The following is a 20890-nucleotide window of genomic DNA, read 5'->3' as shown; positions in this document are numbered from 1 at the left end:
GACTGGCAGTGCAAAAAAGAGTGTGGTTATGACCATCTGTATTAATTAATTTTTCTAATTAATTAATTAATTAATTAGGTTTTCTACAGAGCAGCTATTTAGAAACGACTTAGGTAGATGCTCACATAGTTCCCTCCGTGTATTTTCCCAGGCATGAGGGAAGGAGATGAGGCTAATCCGCTGCAAAGGCTTTAAAACAACAAAGTTGTGCAATTGACGCGTATACCTCAGATCTCGTCAGCTACACCAGTGGTAACACAAATACCAGTGCTTGTGCTCCGGGAATCGTAGTGGATTTTTTCATTCAGGTTGGGACGTCATTGATTTTCAAGTGCAGAATGGCAGGTTGAAGCAGTTTTATGCATGGAGCAAACTCAGAGAGCAGAGAGCACCTGGGAACTGTCTGGAGTGACCAGCTGCTCTTTTTGTCTTTTTTTGTAATGTTCTTAAATTTTATGGTGCTTCAATAATATGAAACATCAAGGATTTTTTTAATGCTGTCTCTGTTTTTTTTATAACACATGTTGTCTGGCTTCATTTTTGCATGTTACAGCCCCCTTTTTCAGGATTGCCTGAAAGCTAAGATTTAAACAACTGGCTTTCTATTTTAGGTACTCAACTAAAATACCCTAAAAGGACTAATTATTCTCTTGAAAGGCTTACATTTTTTTCAAAGATGTTGGAGTCCGATGTGCATTTTGAGTCAAGGGCCAAGAGTGAGGACAGTCAAAATAATGAATTGTTCTGAAAACCTGTTCAAGTGTATGTAAAACTGAGAATTTAAGTCTTTACAAATTTAAGATACTTTTTTCTGTACTTTCATTTGCACTTTTAAGTTGTACAAATTTTAAAAATCTTGCATTTTTGTAAGATACACTTCAACTACAGTATAATTCTGTAAGTCAGAGTCTCTGTTGGCAGTAAAATATGGTTCTGTTTTCAGATGTTTCATACAGTATTAAGTGAATGTTTGGGTAGGAAGATGCATTGCTTGTATGTGTCCATTTAGGAGTCAGACTGAAGAATAATGAATTAAAGTGACTGGCATCATGACAACCATAAGACAGAGAAGGGCTGGAAAAGGCACAGAAGCAGCTGAAGATCAGCCTTCAGAGGAAAAGAATGTGAAGCCTGATGGGAAAATTCTGTCTGGTGGGTAATGAAAAGGATTGTAACATTATGGCTTTTTAGTAGTGTTTAGCTTTTGGTATCTATCCTTAGCACAGGTTAGAGCTTTTTTAAAAATCCTAATTTAAATTGGTGAGAACATTTTCTTTCAATTTAGTATCAGTGACATGCTATCAGATTTCATATAGCCATCATAGGTTCTTAAATGAATCCCAGTTCAAATCATTGGAAACATGAAAGGATTTGAAGAACTCTGATGAGTTGTACTTAAATATAAGAAGATTGCATATGAAATCTGAATTTAACTGCAAAACCTTGCTTTTTGACTATAGGACAGACTAGCTAGGAAAATTTAAAAGAGAGACATTAAGTGTCTTAATTTGAGGATCTGTTTAAGTAATGAAATACTGACAACATTTTTGTTTGGAATTATAACTTTAGAGTTGGCAAAGTTTGTTGAGTTTGGTTGCGTTTTTTTTAATTAACTTATTTTAAGGGATGTTTTGATCTAAATTCCAGATGTTTCTATATATACAGTTTGGGTAGATGAAAGGAAAGTTACATTGTTGTTTCCACACAAGTACATTTAGGCTATATACAAAATGGGAAAGTGATCATAGTTCTCATCCAGCCCAGTCCTCAGTTCTGTTGAACTGCATATTTGGTACCCATTATGTAGACATCACACACAGTATGAAATAGCCCTTTCAAAGATATAATTCCAGATCACTAAGATCCATACTAAGCCTTATATCAACATTAAAAAAAACCCCAAACAAACCCTAATAAACCAGGAACATAAGTGTGCAATAAAGAGATTAAGGTACCTAGAAATGCAACCTTTCTTTCACATCATTCCATCTATAATCTCATTCTAGTGTCAACAGGAGGTCATCTGCAATTCAAAGCATGACACCATTATCCAAGGCTGCTTTGGCCGCTGTTCAGTCTCTTTGTGGGTATTTACTGAGACTTCTGAACCTTCAGTGTTATTTTTTACAAAAACAAATGCCAAAAAAGCCAGGCAGCTGTTTTAAAACATGTGAAGATTTTAATTTCTTACTTTGTGGCCTAACAGTCATCCTGCATTGCCTTAATTAAAAAAGTTACCCTGGAGGATATTTCAATTTAGATTTACAAATTAGATCTGGTATTTATCTAGATTTGTATAGGATCATGGTGTTCTTAAACTATAACTACATTTTACCATTCAAGGCACACCTTATTTCACTTTGAATGTAAAGGAAATACCCTGAGTTTGCTGTATGAGAAAATAAAAACCACATCTCCATAAATATCTCTTAAAACCAAGTGTCCTGCTACCTACAGAATGTAAGCTGTACTAGCACAGGCAATGTAAAAATGAGTTTCCAAAATTCCTTTAAGTTGAATTATGTGTTTTGCAATTACAGAGTGAATTTTTTTTCTTCCAAGATGATGCAGGTGGAAAGCTGTGGAACATACTGTCAGTAACTGTTGGTGGAATTGTTGCCATCTCTCTTGGACTTCTTACTTCTGTTTATGTTGCTACACTACATGAAAATGACCTGTGGTTTTCCAATATTAAGGTAACAGTCATTTCCATAGTTGCATCAGTGTTTTCATGGAGCATTAGTATGACTGTTAGTTTAAATTTCATTTATTTATGTATTTTTCTTGTAACTTGCTCAAAACCAGACTTATTTCGGTTTTTTTAAATGTAATTTTTAAAAAAGCTGTGCTTCCCTTCCCAACATTTTTTAAATACTTTATCATTTCTATAAATACCTTTCCCCAGTTTTTCTCTAAAAGCATTGCTACACAGCTCCTGCCTGAGTTGTAGCTATGGTTCTTCCAACCATTGATCATTACCCAGAGTAGAATTTCAACAATCTACTATATGTTGCTCTATAATCATCTTTCTTTTATCCAAAGCAATCCAAAACCAAACAAAAACCAGTTAAAATAAACAATATGGAAAATCCTGGCACACCTTTCTTAATTGTATTTATACTGTAACATCGTAGTACAGTTTAGACACAGCCTCTTAGCATTCAATATTAATTTTATAGAATGTTGTTCTAAATGTGCAAACATCAAAACATATTGCAGACATTCACCAATGTAAAACCAACCATTCCCAAGATCCAGGACTAACTAGTTTTTTCCTAGAATTATTGCATGGGAAAATAATGCAGCTGTACACATATCTAAATTTAAGCAGAGAAAAGAAACAGGTGAGTCATTTTCCTTTCAGATGCCTAAAATTCACTCTGTTAGGTCTACGTATTACGTTATCGAAAGAGTACGTGTATTTAATTATAATGCTCACATTGCAGTATGTCTTTCCTATACTATGGACTTTTTCTGTCCCAGAAACATTTATATTCCTGTAATAAAAATAGTTGGCACTTACTGAAACAATTGCTGTTGTATTATACATAGAATACTGTTTTGTATCCACTCTCATCTTTCTTTGAAGGTACACCTTTAGGTTCGCCTTTTCATTTAAAAGCAAGTATTGATTAATGGCAAAAGTGTTGTATATTTTGAAGTACAAACAGGCATGGACTTGTGGCAATGGACATAACAGATACAGTATTTTTATTCTGTTGAACTGATACAGAGGGACACAAAGTTTACTGTGAGGCAAGTCTAGAGTTGCAATTAAGTTGCCCCTCGGTAGATGAAATGCTCGTTTTATTTGATAATTATTTCCATTTGAAATACACTAGAATGCCATTAGATATCAAAACTGAAATAAAACCCTCTCAATATTTTTAGTCTGGGTTCTGTTGTCTCTGTAGCTCTCATTTCATCCTATGGAGTTGATATGATAAATAGTAATGTTGGAATATGAGCAATTTTAGCAATTTGATGGAAAGATTCTAAAAAGCATTAAGTTCATCTAACAGCAGGTTAAAGGAGAAAGAGGTGCAGATATTCTCTGATCTCACGTTGTACCTCTGTCAGTAAGATGTGAACTCCACCAGTGAATGCATGTGGCTATAGTGCTAATTTTAAACTGATAACAACAGGAAGAGCTTTAATGAGATTTCATGTATTAGAAATAAAATAAATCAGTTGTAACACAGAGCCCAAAGTGATTAGGCTTCATACATACTCCTGCTTTTTTTGGAGCCATGTGTTCAGTGAGCATTTACTGTTTGTGTTTTTCATGTACACACTCTCATATTATTTCTAAGGATATCTTCCCAAATAGAAGGCTATAGCTCTAACATGATTGATCAGAAAAATGCAATTTATTTTGTAAACACTTAGGTCCCAAGGAAGGTGAAAAGTACTTCTGAAGATTTGTTCTCAAATTATTTACTACAGCTTGAGAGCAAACAGGTTGTATCCCTTGCAGTTTATTGACAAATAGAAACAAGGCTGGGGATGAGTCAGGTCTGATCAAATTTGCTTTTTCTCTAACATTTTGTAGTTTGACCAAAGCATATATTTTTGCATATATTAACTGAATTTTCAAAAAATTTTGTAAGAGTAAGTTTTATTTTTATGCATACCCCAGCCTGAATTCTCAGAAGGGAGGACTGTAGTCTAATCCTTGGCACACAATTATTGCATGCCTTGCTTAATGAAGTGCAGGGGTTATTTTGGTTTATTTTATTTTTATTAAACATTACATATAGAATAAATGAGTACAATACTAATAGACATCCAGTTTTTCATTAATCCCCATGTCTATGAAGCATAGTAGTGCAGCACCACTACTCTAAAACATAGAAAAGAAATTCTAAATCAGTTACACTATTTCCATAATTTTAAATTAGTAACTTCAGTCACTCTGAATTGGCTGTAAACAGTGCAAATTTGGGGATTTTATGTTACTGAAGTCTGATATAAAAATTATATAACAACATACTATCCCCCTGAACTTTATTCCTTTCTTCCAATAAGCTAAAATTAGTCTTTTGTTTTGAAGAACCCATTGATAGATGAACACCATGATTGCACAGTTACAAAATGGTGCAGTTTGCCAATTGTATTCAACCCTAAAAATGGAAAGTAAAAGGAGCTCATTACGCAAAGTCAGGATTCTTAACTTATAAGTAATTGAAGTCACAACTTGCATCTACACTTGTAGTGATTGCCTCTCTGTAATTTCAGTTGCAATTCATAGAAAGCCAGTTCAGTTTTGGGTGTCTTCCAGCAGTGGTTCACCCAACTAGAAAAACTGTTCTGTGGTTATTACACTGTTTTGTTCTATTTGAACGTGGTTTTCAATGGTGCATTGATTTCAGCTGCTGCAGTATCTGTGAATCTTGTTCTTCTTATTTGCTATTATAAATCTGCCATGGTCATTGGAGAAAGATGTAAAATTGTTTCTTGTCAGAAAAACTGAAAATGCAGATCTTGGAGAGTGGTTCCTGCTATGAAAGAGGTACACGATTGGTATTCTTTTTTTTATTCCAAGACTTCCTCAAAGAACAACAAAAAGAAAGTGAGAATGCAGAATACTATATCATGTAGTGAGAAGCTGTGTTTGTTTACACTTCCAGCAGGGAAGTGTAAACACTTCCCTTGTTACAACCACAGAAGGTTATAATCACTTATCTTGGCCAAACAAGTTTGAAGAAAAAAGTTTTACTCTCTTCTCATGTACAATAAAACAATAAAGATTTCTGTTTACGATGGTGAAAGCCAAAACAGATCTCTTACCCAAAAGTCCTTTCTCGGTTTTGTGAAAACTTTCTAGTGAAAATACACACATAAAATGGCTAGTCTGTTTTCAGTGGTTTTCCATAGCAGTTTAATGACTGCTCCTCAGGTACAGTGTCTTTTGGGAACAGGATCTACTATGAAAACAACAAAATGGGGCAGGGCGGTGGAGAAATGCATCACCTCTCCTGTCAGCAGTTGTAATGCTTGTTCAAATGCAAACTCTGAAGAAACTTTGAACAGGAACGAGCCAAGGCCATATGGCAAATTAATACTTTAACAGGTAAATTTCAGAGCTTTCATTTGTTCTTCATCCCTTTAGAGTAAGCATTTAGATTACCATTATTGAATTTTCCTTTAATAAAATTGCTGCTTGCAAGAAGTCAGGAATAAAAAAATGTTAAATCTTTCAGACGTGTGGGGTAAGAATACTGGGATTCCTTCTCTGAAGTACTTATGTTTTCCCTTTTTACATTATGAATGTAAAAGAAAGGTGAAAAAAAGTGGGGAAACAGGTAGCCAGCTAATTAGAACTCTACAAAGTGAATGTGTAATCCATGAAAAGAAGGAGGACAGTCCAGTACTTTGATGGTACTTTTCTAAAGAAGTACCTGTTGAGTTGTTATGGGTAGTTTTACTCTGGATCAAAAGTCTGATCTGAGTAGGAACCATGCTATTCTAACAGGTGGGCATGAGGTTAACCAGCCAAGAGACCATTTACAAGGGGTAAATACCTTTGCTGAAGGCACAACTCTCAACTGGGAAGATTGATAGCAGCTGTGTGTTGAGTTTACACTTGTGAGGTTGAGTCAGGTTTCAGATCTTTCTGTTCTTAAATTGAATAACTAGAAAATATTTTCAATAACACAAATAATGTTTTAGCTTTTTCAAAAAGCAAAGTAATTGGAACTTTGCTTATGCTCTTTGTTTACAGAAAAACTCAACTTGGACTTTGGTTGCTTACTCAGTATTCTGAGTGACTTGGTTAGGGAGTTTGAGGAAACCTAAGATCTAGGATTTGCACTGCCCTTGGGAGGAAGTCCTTTGTATTCTGTTTTGAGTGCTTAATATTATTGGGATACATTTGCATAAATTGAATTCATATGCAACTCTGTATGTATCCTGGAGGATAGTGTTCTTTTTTTTTCCCTTGGAACAGTGATAACTTCTTCGTTAAAGACTCTCAAATTGAATTTGCAGAAAGATAAACATGAGCTCTTATAATGCTTACCCATAAGTCTGCATGTTTTTATTGACATGGAATACTAGGAAAAGTATAAATTGCTGCAGAACTGGAAAAGTATTGTGAGTGAATAAAACAGATGTTATCTTAGCATGAAACAGATGTAAAACTCACTAGTGTTTGTCTCATAAAGTATAGCATTTGGTTGAATACAGCTGGTGCCAGGATTACAAATTAATCATGTTTGAGTGCATTTTTGGTAATTAGATCCCCCTCTGTGACTTCTCTCTCCCCCTCAATAAATTGCAAATGTTAACATTCCTTCTTTTTTGTTGTTGGGTTTTTTTGGGTTGTTTTTTTTTTTAAGTGAGCACTTAAAATCAGACACTTTTTGGTATTAGAAGACTTTTCAGCACTGATGAATTTGAAACTACAGCTAGTTCAAAATCCAGCATTCTCATTTTGCTAAGCGTGTAGCTTTTAGTATTTAGTGCCAATGTCAGTTTCTGCTGCTGGTATTATAATGATTTGTATGTCATAGAGCAGCTGGAGAGTTTAATTGTGAACTTACACTGAATCAGATGCGTTTTTATCTGTTGGTTTTTCTCAGAGTGGAACTAATATTGGTTTCTTTTGTCAACAGTCGACTTCAATAAAATGTGTTTTGGCGTAAAATTCTATACTGGGCAGTAGAGGAGGGAGGAACATGGGTTTTTATCTAGCTTTATGTTAACTCTGAAATAGTATTGATTCTGTTCCAGCAAAAGAGATGGGACTGTATAAGAAAGATGAAAGTCTTGGGATTCTATGCAAGGTTGCATTCACCAGAATCACATTAATAAAAATCTCAGAAAACAGTAATATTCTATTTCAGTAATGTTCTTTTGTAAAGAAAGCTGAATTAATAAGATTATTTTTAGAAATCTCACTTAAATTTCTTAGTGACTTGCATACACCACATACAGGAATCTCATTAGATTTTCAAATCTGAATATAAACATTTTCTAATTTACTGCTTATGAGAGATATTTGCTGGGATGATTTTATATAACTACTAAAAATATCATTAATAATAAACCAATTTTGTATAAGAAGCCTAATGTTTCTCTTCAGATTGGTTGTTCATGCAGTCTTATTTTGTTTAAATGTGGTTGCCCAAGGCTTTGAATTTGTTAAATTTTATTAGGTCTTCACAACTAATGAGTTAACAAAAGGAGGTGAATTCCAAAGCAAAGATCCTGTACTGAGAGCAGTTTGCTCCAGGAGAGCTTTCATATCGTACTAGACTCCAGTTGCTGCAATATCAGCCAAGAAAGAGGCATAGTTTGAAGTGTACCTAGTTTAAATATGCCTATTTTAAAAATAAAAATAACAACTTTACCTACACCTAAAAACAAATAAAGATTGCTTTTCCTTTAACCTGTTAAGTATGAGGGTGATGAACAGCTGGCTTACTGCAAGAAACAGCATTTAGCAAGTGGGCAGCAGCGTACCCTGCCAGCTGAAACATCAGAGTGGTATTATGGTGCAGTCCCAAGTATCACACACTGAATTAATTAAGCCTTAAAGTGGCAAAGCCCTGGAACACTATGGGATATCTACATCTGGAAGAAAAGGTTGAATGCATGGAGCAAGCATATGCTGTTTTAAAGTCCAGCTGTTGGCCCCTGCACCTATCTAAACATTTAATATTACAAAAATTAGTAAAAGATCCAAAATGTTTCCAACCAGCATGTCAGAATCACAAAAGGCGTATACATCTCCCCCGTTAACAGAGGCGTTGACACCTCAGCCATTTCCTCTCTAATTTGTTCATGTATTTTACCTTTATTTGAACTCAGTTGCATAGAATGCACAAACCCAAAGACAGAAGCCACTGCATAGGTCAGTTTCTCTGGTGCAGCAAGAATTTGAGTTGAAGGCAGCTTCATATGATTGTGAAAAGCAAATGGAAAGTGAATTTACTATTGAACTTTCACTTGCAGGAAGTCGAAAGAGAAATTTCATTCAGAACAGAATGTGGACTTTATTATTCTTACTACAAACAGATGATTCAGGCTGCTTCCATCCAGCAAGGTATTGTAAACTGTAAAGTAAGTTTTACTTCATGTTGCCAGCTGACTATTTTGAATATTTTTTCCAAATCTAGTTGAGAACAAGGAATACCATAACTGTGAAAGAGTATAACGATTGTACTGGAGACAAACTTACTCTGTTTGTGCTCCAGGGAGACACTAAGTTATGAACATAATAAATCTCACAATTATACAGTGGTTACTGTGCCACACCTTCACATTCTGATGAATGCAATCACTTTGAGGGACAGCTTTCCTATCTGTTAAGGGTTCAGCCTTGCTGGGTTAATCAGTATATTACTTTCATTTTTGTTCTTTAATTTTAATTATAAGCTGTTTGTGGCAAGGGGCAATTTGTTGGGTATGCCTGGACAGTAAGTGACACAATGATCAGCTTTCAAAGAAATCTTATACAATGATGGGGTTTTCTCTGGCAGTCTGATGTTTTCTAGATACTTAACTAGCAAGTCTGCTTATACTACATGTTTGTAAATATTAACATCACCTGTGTTCAAAGTAGCGACAAGAGTGGTTCTCAAGATCCAGTAGGTACCACAGATTCTATGTTAGGCATGTGAGCATAAAAATAAATGTTTCATACATTACTATTTATGTAGTACTTGAATTAGCACTCTGAGTCACATTTGAAGCAGGGAAACTGAAGACCTCAGAAGGTCATGTTGATTCAGAGGTAATATGGTCTGAATCATTAACTCAAAGTTTGCAGTTTTTGATGAGAGATCCTAAAATAGCTTTGAAAAAGTTATTCACTGTTCAAATGAAGATGGAGGGGGAAAATGACAATCTCCTATTTCAATTTCTCTTTATCGTTAAGGTTTACATGGTTTAGTATATGACAATAAAACTGAATCTGTGAGGACAATTAACATACTTGAAAGAATGAATGTTTACCAGGAGGTGTTTCTCAGCATTCTGTATAGGATTCTTCCAATTCAGGTAGGCGTTTATTTATGGCTTTAGATTGTAAGTGCATTATGAAGATTGCGCAGTGAATCGTAGCTCCCCTTTTTAGTTATTTTCTAATTAGAAATATTCCCGATACCTTTTTAATTTGTAAAAGCAAAACCTAATTCTTATTAAGTATAGCCCCCCACATGAGTGTTTTATGTCAACATTAGTATTCCTTGTGTTTTACAGCAATACCTAGAGCCCGTTTATTTTTATATCTACACTTTGTTTGGACTTCAGGCAGTTTATGTCATTGCTCTGTATGTAACAAGCTGGCTTCTTAGTGGAACATGGCTTTCAGGGTTGTTGGCAGCTTGCTGGTATATTACAAACAGGTAAGTGAGATTAAACATTCAATCTTTCTAAAATTGTACCTCATTTCAAAGGTAAGGCATGAAACCTTCAAATACATGAAAAACTGGGCAAAAAGTGAGACTATAATGCCTCTCTCCAGATTTGCCAGAAAATGAAAGAAACTGTTTAAATAATTAGAAAATAATCGTAAATGAGCTGACATTGCATACTAGGTTTTTAAAGTTTCGAGAAGTTTGAGTAGAAAATTTTGGCCTAAAATAGTCTCTGAAAGTGGACTGCCTCTTTCAGATGCGTCTAGATACCCTGTCTTCTCCAGCATAGGATCCCTTAAGTGTTAAAGACACTTGCATATATGTATGCCCTTGAGGTCTCTTCTCACTGCCCCACACCCAACCTCCAGGGATTCCCTCAACAATCAGAAGTTCAGCTTCTCTGTTCCCTTGTTCCTGTAGACATCTCCTGCACTAAGAGTCAGAGAAAAAAGATGATAATTGAGCTGTTCTAATGCTTTATCACTTGAAGAATTCCCAGTTTGGAGAAAAGAACTAAAGAACTGGCTTTATGCCAGCAGTAAGCTGCTGCCGTGAAGCTAAGACTAGTGACATAGGCTGTTACCTGTAAATTAATCAAGAAAATAAAAGTACAGTGTCAGTTCTATCAAAACTGTTTGATATGCTAATCAGCAGCTGTAAAAAAGTTTATCCACAAGCATGTCCACTGCAGAATAATTATAGGTATATAGTGGTAAAATGTTTCTTTCTGCAAAGATGAAAGTAATTAAAAAATATATGCAATGTGCAGTAGTTCACATGTTTATTTCATGGGGTCATCTTTTCCATTTACAGAATACTTGGAGCAGATTAGTTTTATCCATCTTTCTAATAATTCATGAACAGTGGAAGTGTGTTATCCTTTGTGCAAATAGAATAAATACTTGGAATTCGTTTGGATAAAGACTTTCTGTCCTGATGAAGTACATTGAGGCTACTAAGAATAAGTCCATTTTAGACATTTTTTTCATCCAGCCAAGCATGTCTCAGATGCGTTGCTTACTTTCCTTTTTAGCAAACATTTTCTCTACACAAGGGAAAAAGGGAATTATTTTTTGGTTTTAACTTTTAATTCAGGTTTTGTAAATGACTGCCCTTTGGGGAAGTTTTACTAACTTACATCACACACTTTTCATGTTAGAACATTCAGAAAATGACCGGAAATTCCTAACCAGTTTAGCAGTGTTCAAATCCAATGCACTGGGATCACAATGAAGAAATTAATACCTATTTATTCTTGTACGTGCTTTTTGCGAAGCAAAAAATGAAGTAAAATTACCTGTGGTGTGAAAACTCCGTATGCTGGATTTTGGAAGTGGTTTTGTTTTGGAGTTTGTTTTTTCATTTTTAAATTAACCAAGCTGTGCTTCATAAGTAAGATTTAATCCATAGCATAAGTTTTTTAACAGTAAGTGAAGCTAAAGTACAACATTAGAGGTACAGAAACAGTGGATGACTTGCACAACCTTCATGATGTTTTTTAGAGCCAGGCACATTGGGGGAACTAGAGTGTAGAGCCTCCATTTTTATCAATAAGTAGTTAAAATACCACAAAGATGCCTATCACTGCAACCTCTCTGTCACCGAGTTGGTGTTTTATTTGTTTTAAATTTATGAAACTCTGTTTGTTTGTACAGAATAGATACTACAAGAGTAGAATTCACCATTCCTTTAAGAGAAAACTGGGCACTACCATTCTTTGCTGTTCAGATAGCAGCCATCACATACCTGCTCAGAACTCATTTACAGCCTGTTCAAGAAGTGAGTATAACACAGAGTGGGCAGGAGAAAAGCTTGTAAAACACAAGGTTTCAGGATTTTGTCTTAATTTGTTTTACAAATTTAAGAGGTTGTCCTGATCTGCAAGAACAAAAGCAGATTGATGATACAGGGGTTTTCTGACAAACAGTTCTTAAGTTATTACTCCTCAGTTTGATCAAATAACTGCTATTTATAGCACAGTAGAACAGACACTGCATGTTAATCTATGAGCTGAAACTATCTGAGGTCTCACCATTTTTTTGCAAGTGGTGTTACACTGGTAAAATACAGACATTTATACAAGAACCTGTAACTCTCAAAAAATCTTCATTATCCTCCAAGCAGTTACTGCAGTTAGAAAATTCTTATTAGTTTTTTAAAATGGTTTTAAAAGAAAACCAAATTAAGTTGGGTTTTCATTGTTTTTGTTGGGGTTTTGTTTGTTTTGTTTTTTAATGAATGAAATTATAAAGTTAAATAAAACTTTGTTCCCTCCTTCCAGAGATTGACACTTGTGGTTGTATTCATAGCAACGTTTCTCTTTAGCCTGACTTGGCAGTTTAATCAGTTTATGATGCTGATACAAGCATTGGCATTATTCATACTGGACTGCTTTGACATGCTTCCCACAGTAAAGGTAAGAATTTGTTTAGAAATAACCACATTTTTTTCATTTTTATCATAAAGCTGACAGTTTTTGGAGGTATTTTACTAGTCAGTGGCCTGGATGCCCAAAGTAATATGGATTGTACACTGTGCTGCTTTGTGTTTTTAAGTAATCACAGTGTATATCCTCCAAGTGTAAAAATGAATAATCAAAATAACACTATTTCTGTTTTTTTCCAGCTGATTTTATTTTATTGTATGTAATTCACTTCTGTTGTTTCATTTTTGTCTAGGTTTGTTTAGATACAGCTATGTTTGATGCTATTAAGGAATTGCTTTTAAACACTATCATAATAGTTGATCTAACACCACAGCTTAAGCACATCCTCTGAAGTGGCCAGAAAAAGAAAAAAAAAAAAGCACAAGAAATCTATCCCTAAGCTGAAGTCATGCCAATGTATGAACTTTGCCTCAAGTATTTTACCTCCTTGTTTGAAAGTTAGGTGTAGGCACTGTACCACAAAGAGAAGGAAGGAGATAGACCAGATTGCTCAAGAGAGGCAGTTATCTTTTTACACTGAAATTCACCACAAAATAACAACATTGTCACTGCTTTGTTGCTGAATGGGATGAGCCAAAAAGTAAAACAAGTGTTACTTAGAAGATAAGAGATCCTTTACACTCAATCTTAGGAAATAGAAATATACTGTAGAGGATGAAAACGTCTTTCAATTCAGTGTGGCTGTTAAATTCTACTGAGATTATTTTAGCCCTTGTGAAAGCTTGATAAAGGTTCTAACTTTTCTTTAAGGGAAGCTACAGTAGGATGAAGAGTAACTCATATTAATTTAATTTTAAATTTGAAGCAGACTTGACTATTAGTGATTGTATTAATTTAACTTGATAACATTAAAATTGATATGATGGCTGCCTATTAAAATAAGTGTGGTTTATTTAACAGTTTCTAAACTCTTCATTGTATCTGCAAATGTAAGCTGAAGTTAGCAATTAATGGGACTAATCAGCTACCTTAAAAGCTTACAAATTACCAGCTTCATCCTGAATTATACTAAAATAGACTTACTGCACCACTCTTACTCCATAATAATTTTCCAAAAAGCACTACTTAAAACTGTTGGAGTTTGTTGGGCCATTTGATACTGACTTACACCACTGCTGTAATACAAGACTGAACTCAGGATCTTTGTGTCGGGTAAAATTTATGGTTTGGTACCACTGTATCAGAAAAATCAGCTGGTTTTTAGCGTTTGCGTTCAGCTGAACATTCATAATAGTTTAGCATAGCTCAACAAGTTAGAGAAATCTTCTGAAGTTTGGTTGCTGACCTGCACTGAACCATAACTTTTTCATCATAGAGATAATAGAGAGGCTACAGTAACACTTCTTTGACTAAAAATACAAAACAACTTCCAAATATTAAGTAGTTAATATTTTCCTCACTCTGCAATTGTTTTAACTTATCTGCTTTATTATAGCATCAGACTTGCCTAGGTCTAAAATATAAAATATTAACCTCTCTGGTTCATCCCATAAATATAGAAAGGATATAGTAATGGCTTTAAGTGTAATAATTAGTGGAAGGTGATACATTTTTTTAAAAAAGTAATTGATGTTGAAATAAATTATAAACCATATTCAAAGAAAAGCAGCTATGACTGTAAAGTTTTGTAAGCATAAAAATCTCATTATTGTTACAGGTTACGTGGCTGTATATCATTCAGATTTCTGGATTACTGCTAGTCTGTGTGCTACAGTTCTTTAATTCTATGATTCTTGGATCATTACTTTTAAGTTTTAATACTTCTGTCTTGATAGCAAGAACAATCCAGGTAGGTACCTAAATATTTTTGTAGTACTAAATAAAGAGTGTGAGATAGATAGATAGATAGATATAAAAGCACAAGTAATTTATAAGCATTATAATATTAAATTACTGATACTAATTAGAGGAATTACTGTACCATAAAGCAACAAAAACATTGTGTGATCAAATAATGAATTCAATTACATTAACTACAGCATAACCAAGCACATCAGACACCGTAATTCTGTGGTTGCTGTTAACATATATGATTGTGGATATGCAGTTTCATCCTGAAAAAAAATTGCATAAATGGACTTTACACCTGTTTCAGCAGGATTTGTGTTGAATTTAAGGATCTGCCTCCAACAAAATATTCTGTGAGAACTAGGTACATGTCAAATTCAGCTTATGGAAATCTGTTGTTTCTTTCAAATATTATAATTTTTTTCCTGTATTTACAGTTCTCCTTTTTCTGAAACTGGCATTGATGACAGCCTCTAAACAGAATACATGAACTTACAGGGCCATCCCTGCTGTCTCTCACATGTGACCTTTTAAAATTAGGACTGTATTTTTTATAGTTAGACAATGTCTGCACCTATTCCAAGTTGCCCATGAGCAGTTGAAGAACCATTCTCAGATCTGGAGCTTTGAACTGGAAAATGGCTCAAAATCCTATCAACAAACAGTTAGGGCCAGAAGACGCCTTTGCCACATTTAGGTGGAAGGTCTAATGAATAGCTATTTCAAAAGGCACACAATTGCTATTACTGTTGAAATGAGGGGAATCTTGGAACACAACCACAGCTCCACTGGGGGCCACCGCTGAAGGAAGGCTGTTTGGCTAGTTAGAAAGTCTGCCAGATCTATACCCTGGGGAGCTTTTATGGTATTGTCCCTTCAGTTTTGTGCAAGAAATACCTCTTTATTTTGGATACTTAGTTATGTATACGTTTTTACTTAGATGAACCTAATACAAATTCGATCCTGATCAGGCCTAGCAGATAAGCTATTTCAAATAGTCTGTGTTGCTTTTGTTCCAAATACGTAAAAAAAAAAAAAAAAAGACAATTACTGAAATACTATTATTTTCTCCTTTCTAGAAAAACCTAAAAAAGGGCGGCTTGGTTAATAGGCTTGGGAAACTTATCCTCCATGTACTATTAGTCTTGTGCTTGACTCTCCTAATTAATAAATTCATCAAGGTAAGCAAATAATTTTTAATATAGACACTTACAAAATGTATTATGTTAAGAGCTATTTGTTAACCATCTACAGTAATATCATTCAATAAAAATTGCAACGAGATTTCACTGCACTTCAGAGACTGCGTTTTAGAAAAGAAAAACCATTTCACTAATCTGTTTGGTGTATAGATTTTAAAGAATTCTTAAAGCTTCATAAATTAACACCGAGTAATCAAATGTATATTTGTAACTTGAAGGTCACCTGTAATTTTATAACAAGTGTAGATTTATACTGCACTCTGATACTGCTGAACATTTGCAAAGTTTTTCATTGAATACAGTTACAAATGAGTACTTGCTATAAAATTGGTAGAGACCATACCATACTTCAGTTGCTTCTTGTGCACAGAGATGTCTGCAGACATTAGTGAGAGTAACACTTTTTCTGGTTTTGAGTTTCAGTCTCTTCAAGAGATCTATATCAACAGATTAAAATTGAGTACATTGGGAAATTAAAAGTATCACAGTAAGATATGATAAGTCATTGAAATAAAAAATACAGCTAGAACCAACTTGTCCTGGATAATCTTTATCTGTAAATAAGAAACTAATACTAATAGATATTCTAAAAAGTAAGTAACTTGCCCTTTGGACCACAGGACCATAATTACAAAGAGAATGCTTATTTGATTGCAAAGCACCCTATCTCACTAAGCTTGTGTTGCTTTACAGTTTCATTTAAATTATTAAAAAAATTGTTTACTGTATGAAGCTTTTTTTTTTTTTAAATAATTAAAGTATGATTTCCTTTCCTTTGTAGAAAATTCTTAATCTTGAGTCAGATGAACATATATTCAAATTCCTGAAAGCAAAATTTGGATTTGGGGCAACAAGGTATGTTTTAGCTGCAATTTTGGTTTTTTATATTACTTCATTAAGTGAAACCTGCAGGTTGTTCTCATCTAAAATCTTGGTGATAAATCATGGACTTTTAACTTATGTTTATGTCATATATTTTCCTTCATGATAATCTGCACAAATGTGGCTTTATAATTTCTCGGGAAAGAAAAGGAAAATGTGGTCCTTTTTGACATCAAGTTATGAAATACATTATGACAAGGATTATTCTTTTTTCTTCAGAGATTTTGATGCTAACCTGTATCTTTGTGAAGAAGCTTTTGGTTTACTACCATTAAATACTTTTTCAAGACTCTCGGATACATTACTTTTTTACGTCTACCTATTTGTTCTCTTCTTTATGACAGTAGCAGCTATCATTGTTGCCTTTTGGAACCTCAGGTAAAATATATTTTTAAAACAATTCACATTTTTATAATTTTTCTATTCTTCAACAGGCTAAGGAGCTGACAGTTGAATACAGCAGCATACAGTATGGTATGCTTGGTACTAAGGAAACAGTAGGACTTATAATAGAGAGAGATCAGGCAGAATAAGTAACTTCCTATTAAATCTAAAAACATAAAGGATGTAACGAGACTTCTTCCCTAGATTCCTTCAAGCTCTTTTGTTTGCTTTTGAAGTTTTGCAGTATGTATAGGGTTGCTTGAGGGTTTTTTTGGGGAGGGGAAGCAGGGGAAGGGTGTCTTTATAGAAAACAATGTTAGTTTCTTTAGTTCATCCCATTTTCCCTGTACAAAGCACTCCCAATCAAATATTTCCCTGGTGGTAGCCTCAAACTGCTCAGAAATGAGCAAGGATAGTCTGTGCTGAACTTCCTGTGATCTGTGTGAAAAAGCAGGAGTGGTAGACTACAACTGTGTATCTCTTCTGCCAGTTCCCATAGCTAATCTGTTTGATTTGGAGGTATTTACAGAACACTAGAAGAAAATGAGTACTGAACTGCTATTAAAAAAAAATCATTATAGAGTTTTACATTTACAACCTGAGCAAAAGGTAGAAGGGATGATAAAAAACTTAAGCAAAAATTCAAGGAGTATCACGTAACTAATGCCACTCATCATAGATTTTATGGAAAACAGGATAAAAGGGGGAGGGAGAAGGAGATGATCTAAGACATTCTGAAACTATGTTACGATAATTGCGAAGTCATATCTGTAAGGCATTTTGGTACTACTCAAGCAGCCTCTTAAAAAACTTACTGCATCAATCCATTTCAAAAACAAACAAAAGACTCTGCAACCCTTATTTTCTGTCATCATAAAGGTAATCCCAAATATTACCCTAATTTTTAACACTGCTCAGTTTTCTCACTTATCCCCCACCTGAAAAAACAGGGAAAAAACCCACACATTGAAGCAGCTTCTCTTTTTTCATCAGCCCTCCACATACATTCACAAGACTAGCCACATCAGGCAATAACCAGTCCTTTCAGCATTTCTTTTCTGTAAATTTACTTCCAGTCTATGGCTTTAGTAGCATCCAGATATACCAGCACAACCCCCCAAAACACAGTTAAGTTCTTCACTCTCATCAAAAGCCCTGTGAACCCTGTGGGAGTAGCTGCTTCAAGCAATAAACCAAGCATATATTTCTGTAAACAATTTTGTCTCATTCTAAACCAGCTCATTTAAACTCATTGCATTTCCAGAAAACTGGACATGAAAACAAATACTTGATGCTGCATCAAGTTGGTGCCATCAGGCTTAATTATATCACAGATACAATAGGAGATTGTGGACTGACAGCAGTAGTATTGCTCTTAAGCATCAGAAGAGCTATTAAATGATTTTTAAAATACAGACAACTATATGAAACATGTTACAGAACTTAAATATAACACTTTTAATGTCTTCTGTTTAATTAGTGGTTCAAATCAAGTCCAGTTAATGGAAAAAATGGAAGAATGCACAATAACACTGAAGCCTGATGCTGCTTACAACTTAATTCACACAGTTCTTTTTGGATGTCTGGCATTAAGCACAATGAGGTATATTTTTTAAAATTCTACTAAAGGCTTTTTTAAAATGACTGAGACTATTTTTATAAGAGTGTAAAATATGCTGACAACAGACTGGTAGGATCATGAACCTTCCTTCTCTCCCTGGTGTGTTTCTGCTTCTAAACTGAGGCATTTCCCAAAATTCTGCCAAAAAGAATATGTGGAGGTTTGGGAGCAGAGATGTTCTCAAGAACATAGCAAAGTGCAAAGTAGATCTTTTACTCAGTTCAGAGTCCTGAAAATCCGAGGCAACTGCTCAGAATTTCTCTAACCTAACTGCTCTCATCAACAAGGCTTAGCAGAGCTCCATGTGATCAGCATAAACTTGTCTGTGTTCTTCCAGAATGAAGTACCTCTGGACATCCCACATGTGTGTATTTGCATCTTTTGGCCTGTGCAGCACGGAAATATGGAAAATTACCCTGAGGTGTATTCATCTCTACACATCACGGAGGGTTAGCACTATACTTACAGCATTTCATTAAATTTGGGTTTGCTCCATATCTAAGCCAAATCAAGACTCAGAATTTTAAGACATCTGAGATGAATATTGTTTGTAGTCCTCTTAAACTGGATGTCTCTGAAGTGCATTTATATAAATTTAGTAAATAAAATGTATTTTCCAGTGGTTTACATATTAAACAATTCCATTTGAATACACTAGATGGCAATATAGATGTGGCTGTGAAAAATATCCACAGTTTTACTGAAAAATCTTAGTCACCATATTAAGAAATCATCATCCATCTAAGATGACCTTTACAGCCATTATACTGAATGTTACAGTGTTTTCCACATTGTAGAAGATGGATTTATATCTATATATTTTAATCTATCATTTGTGATGGGTCTGTAATAGAGTTTTACTTGAAAACAAAATCAGAATATGGTCTTAAAAGTCAAAGTCTGTAAATTCCATCACGTGATAAATTTGTCAGATATCAATACACTAAAAATTAAGTCTATCCAAAGAAATGTATCATCAGAATAACCAATTTTTTTTTTTTAATTTTTCTTAGGTGCATGTGATTAAGTATTCTATACCAATAATTACATTACTATACATTTCATATAAGGTAAGAAATTTTTTTCTCAATGTCTTGGCATTTTTTAGTTGCATGGTATTATGGTCAGATGTTTAAATATATAAACCATATGTAAGATAATAACATGGACATGATTATTAGTCTGTCATAGCAGTGAGATTTAGAACATTAATTTAATGGGCACACCATTCTTTTAATCTCTATTTACAAAGACAGAAAACTCAGATGCTACTTTGATGAAGTTATTTCTGCAATACCTAGTATGAGATGAGAATATTCAGAGAAACTGAAAGTGAATTTCATTATTGAAGTTAAAAAGGCAGTAGTAAAACATAACAGTAAAGCAAATTGCTAATACGAGTTCACTCTGGAAGTCTCTTCCCCCCTTTGAAAAAGCGAAATGAAAAGTCAGAAAAGACTGTAACAGTTTGTTTAGTAAAGTTACACTGATGTCTTCCACTTAAATTTTCTTACTGTTCTGCAAGAGGACTTTAGGACTTTTTCCTGACATTGATATGCTGATTAGGGATAATTTACCTAATTATTATAATTTACAATTTTCACCATGTCTGAAAATTATAGAAATAATGCAATTTCTTTTGACATATGTGATGTTACAAGCATGATGTTCTAATAGTCTAATGTGACAGGTCAACTAGGAATAATTTTCCTCCCATTCTTCATGAGCAGATGTGAAGTTCCTAAATCCTCTCAGATTCAATTCTCTGAAGTCAACAGAAGTCACTGAATTTTCATGGGCTTTAGATCAGTTGTGATCAGTCTGATGGAAAATCATCGGTTTTGTTTTTCTTCTAAATATAGGAAATAATTTTTATTGACATTAAAAATACTCAATGGGAATAAAGAAACACATCACCTCTCAGTATTTTTTTGTCTTATGTCAGTTCTTGCAGTTCAGTTACCAGAGGAGTGGATATCTGTCTTTTCTGCAAAGCTGAAAGAGTTAGTGAACCTTCAGAAAGGAAGCCTACCTGATAGACAGATAAAACGTGTCACCAGATTCTTTGTCGAGGGTCAGAATAAAAATTCTTAGAGACAGATCCAGAAAGCATCCATTGCTTCTGTAAGAACGTTTTTATATATTCTCTCTCTAAAACCTTTAGAAACAAACCACAGTGTAAGTAGGTTTTGATAATAAACTT

At 34.3% G+C, this 20890-nt stretch overlaps 1 protein-coding gene across 1 annotated transcript in view; it reads left to right on the top strand.

The window, feature by feature from the left end:
- The first annotated feature begins 1049 nt into the window (after window positions 1-1049).
- Window positions 1050-20890, top strand: part of DPY19L3 (dpy-19 like C-mannosyltransferase 3) — a 32514-nt gene continuing 12673 nt past the window's right edge. Inside the window, exons 1-14 of the mRNA XM_010171022.1 lie at window positions 1050-1152; window positions 2563-2696; window positions 8959-9049; window positions 9884-10005; window positions 10207-10352; window positions 12020-12143; window positions 12646-12780; window positions 14468-14599; window positions 15678-15779; window positions 16582-16655; window positions 16902-17060; window positions 18547-18669; window positions 19025-19136; window positions 19701-19757. Of these exons, the coding sequence (XP_010169324.1) occupies window positions 1050-1152; window positions 2563-2696; window positions 8959-9049; window positions 9884-10005; window positions 10207-10352; window positions 12020-12143; window positions 12646-12780; window positions 14468-14599; window positions 15678-15779; window positions 16582-16655; window positions 16902-17060; window positions 18547-18669; window positions 19025-19136; window positions 19701-19757 (1614 nt within the window). The remainder of the gene's footprint in view (window positions 1153-2562; window positions 2697-8958; window positions 9050-9883; window positions 10006-10206; window positions 10353-12019; window positions 12144-12645; window positions 12781-14467; window positions 14600-15677; window positions 15780-16581; window positions 16656-16901; window positions 17061-18546; window positions 18670-19024; window positions 19137-19700; window positions 19758-20890) is intronic.

Source organism: Antrostomus carolinensis, unplaced genomic scaffold (genome assembly GCF_000700745.2).
Source record: "Antrostomus carolinensis isolate BGI_N321 unplaced genomic scaffold, ASM70074v2 scaffold45486, whole genome shotgun sequence".
NCBI classification, from domain to species: Eukaryota; Metazoa; Chordata; class Aves; order Caprimulgiformes; family Caprimulgidae; genus Antrostomus; species Antrostomus carolinensis.
The sequence above is the reverse complement of the archived record's forward strand: the minus strand, read 5'-3'. Positions and strand labels throughout refer to the sequence as shown.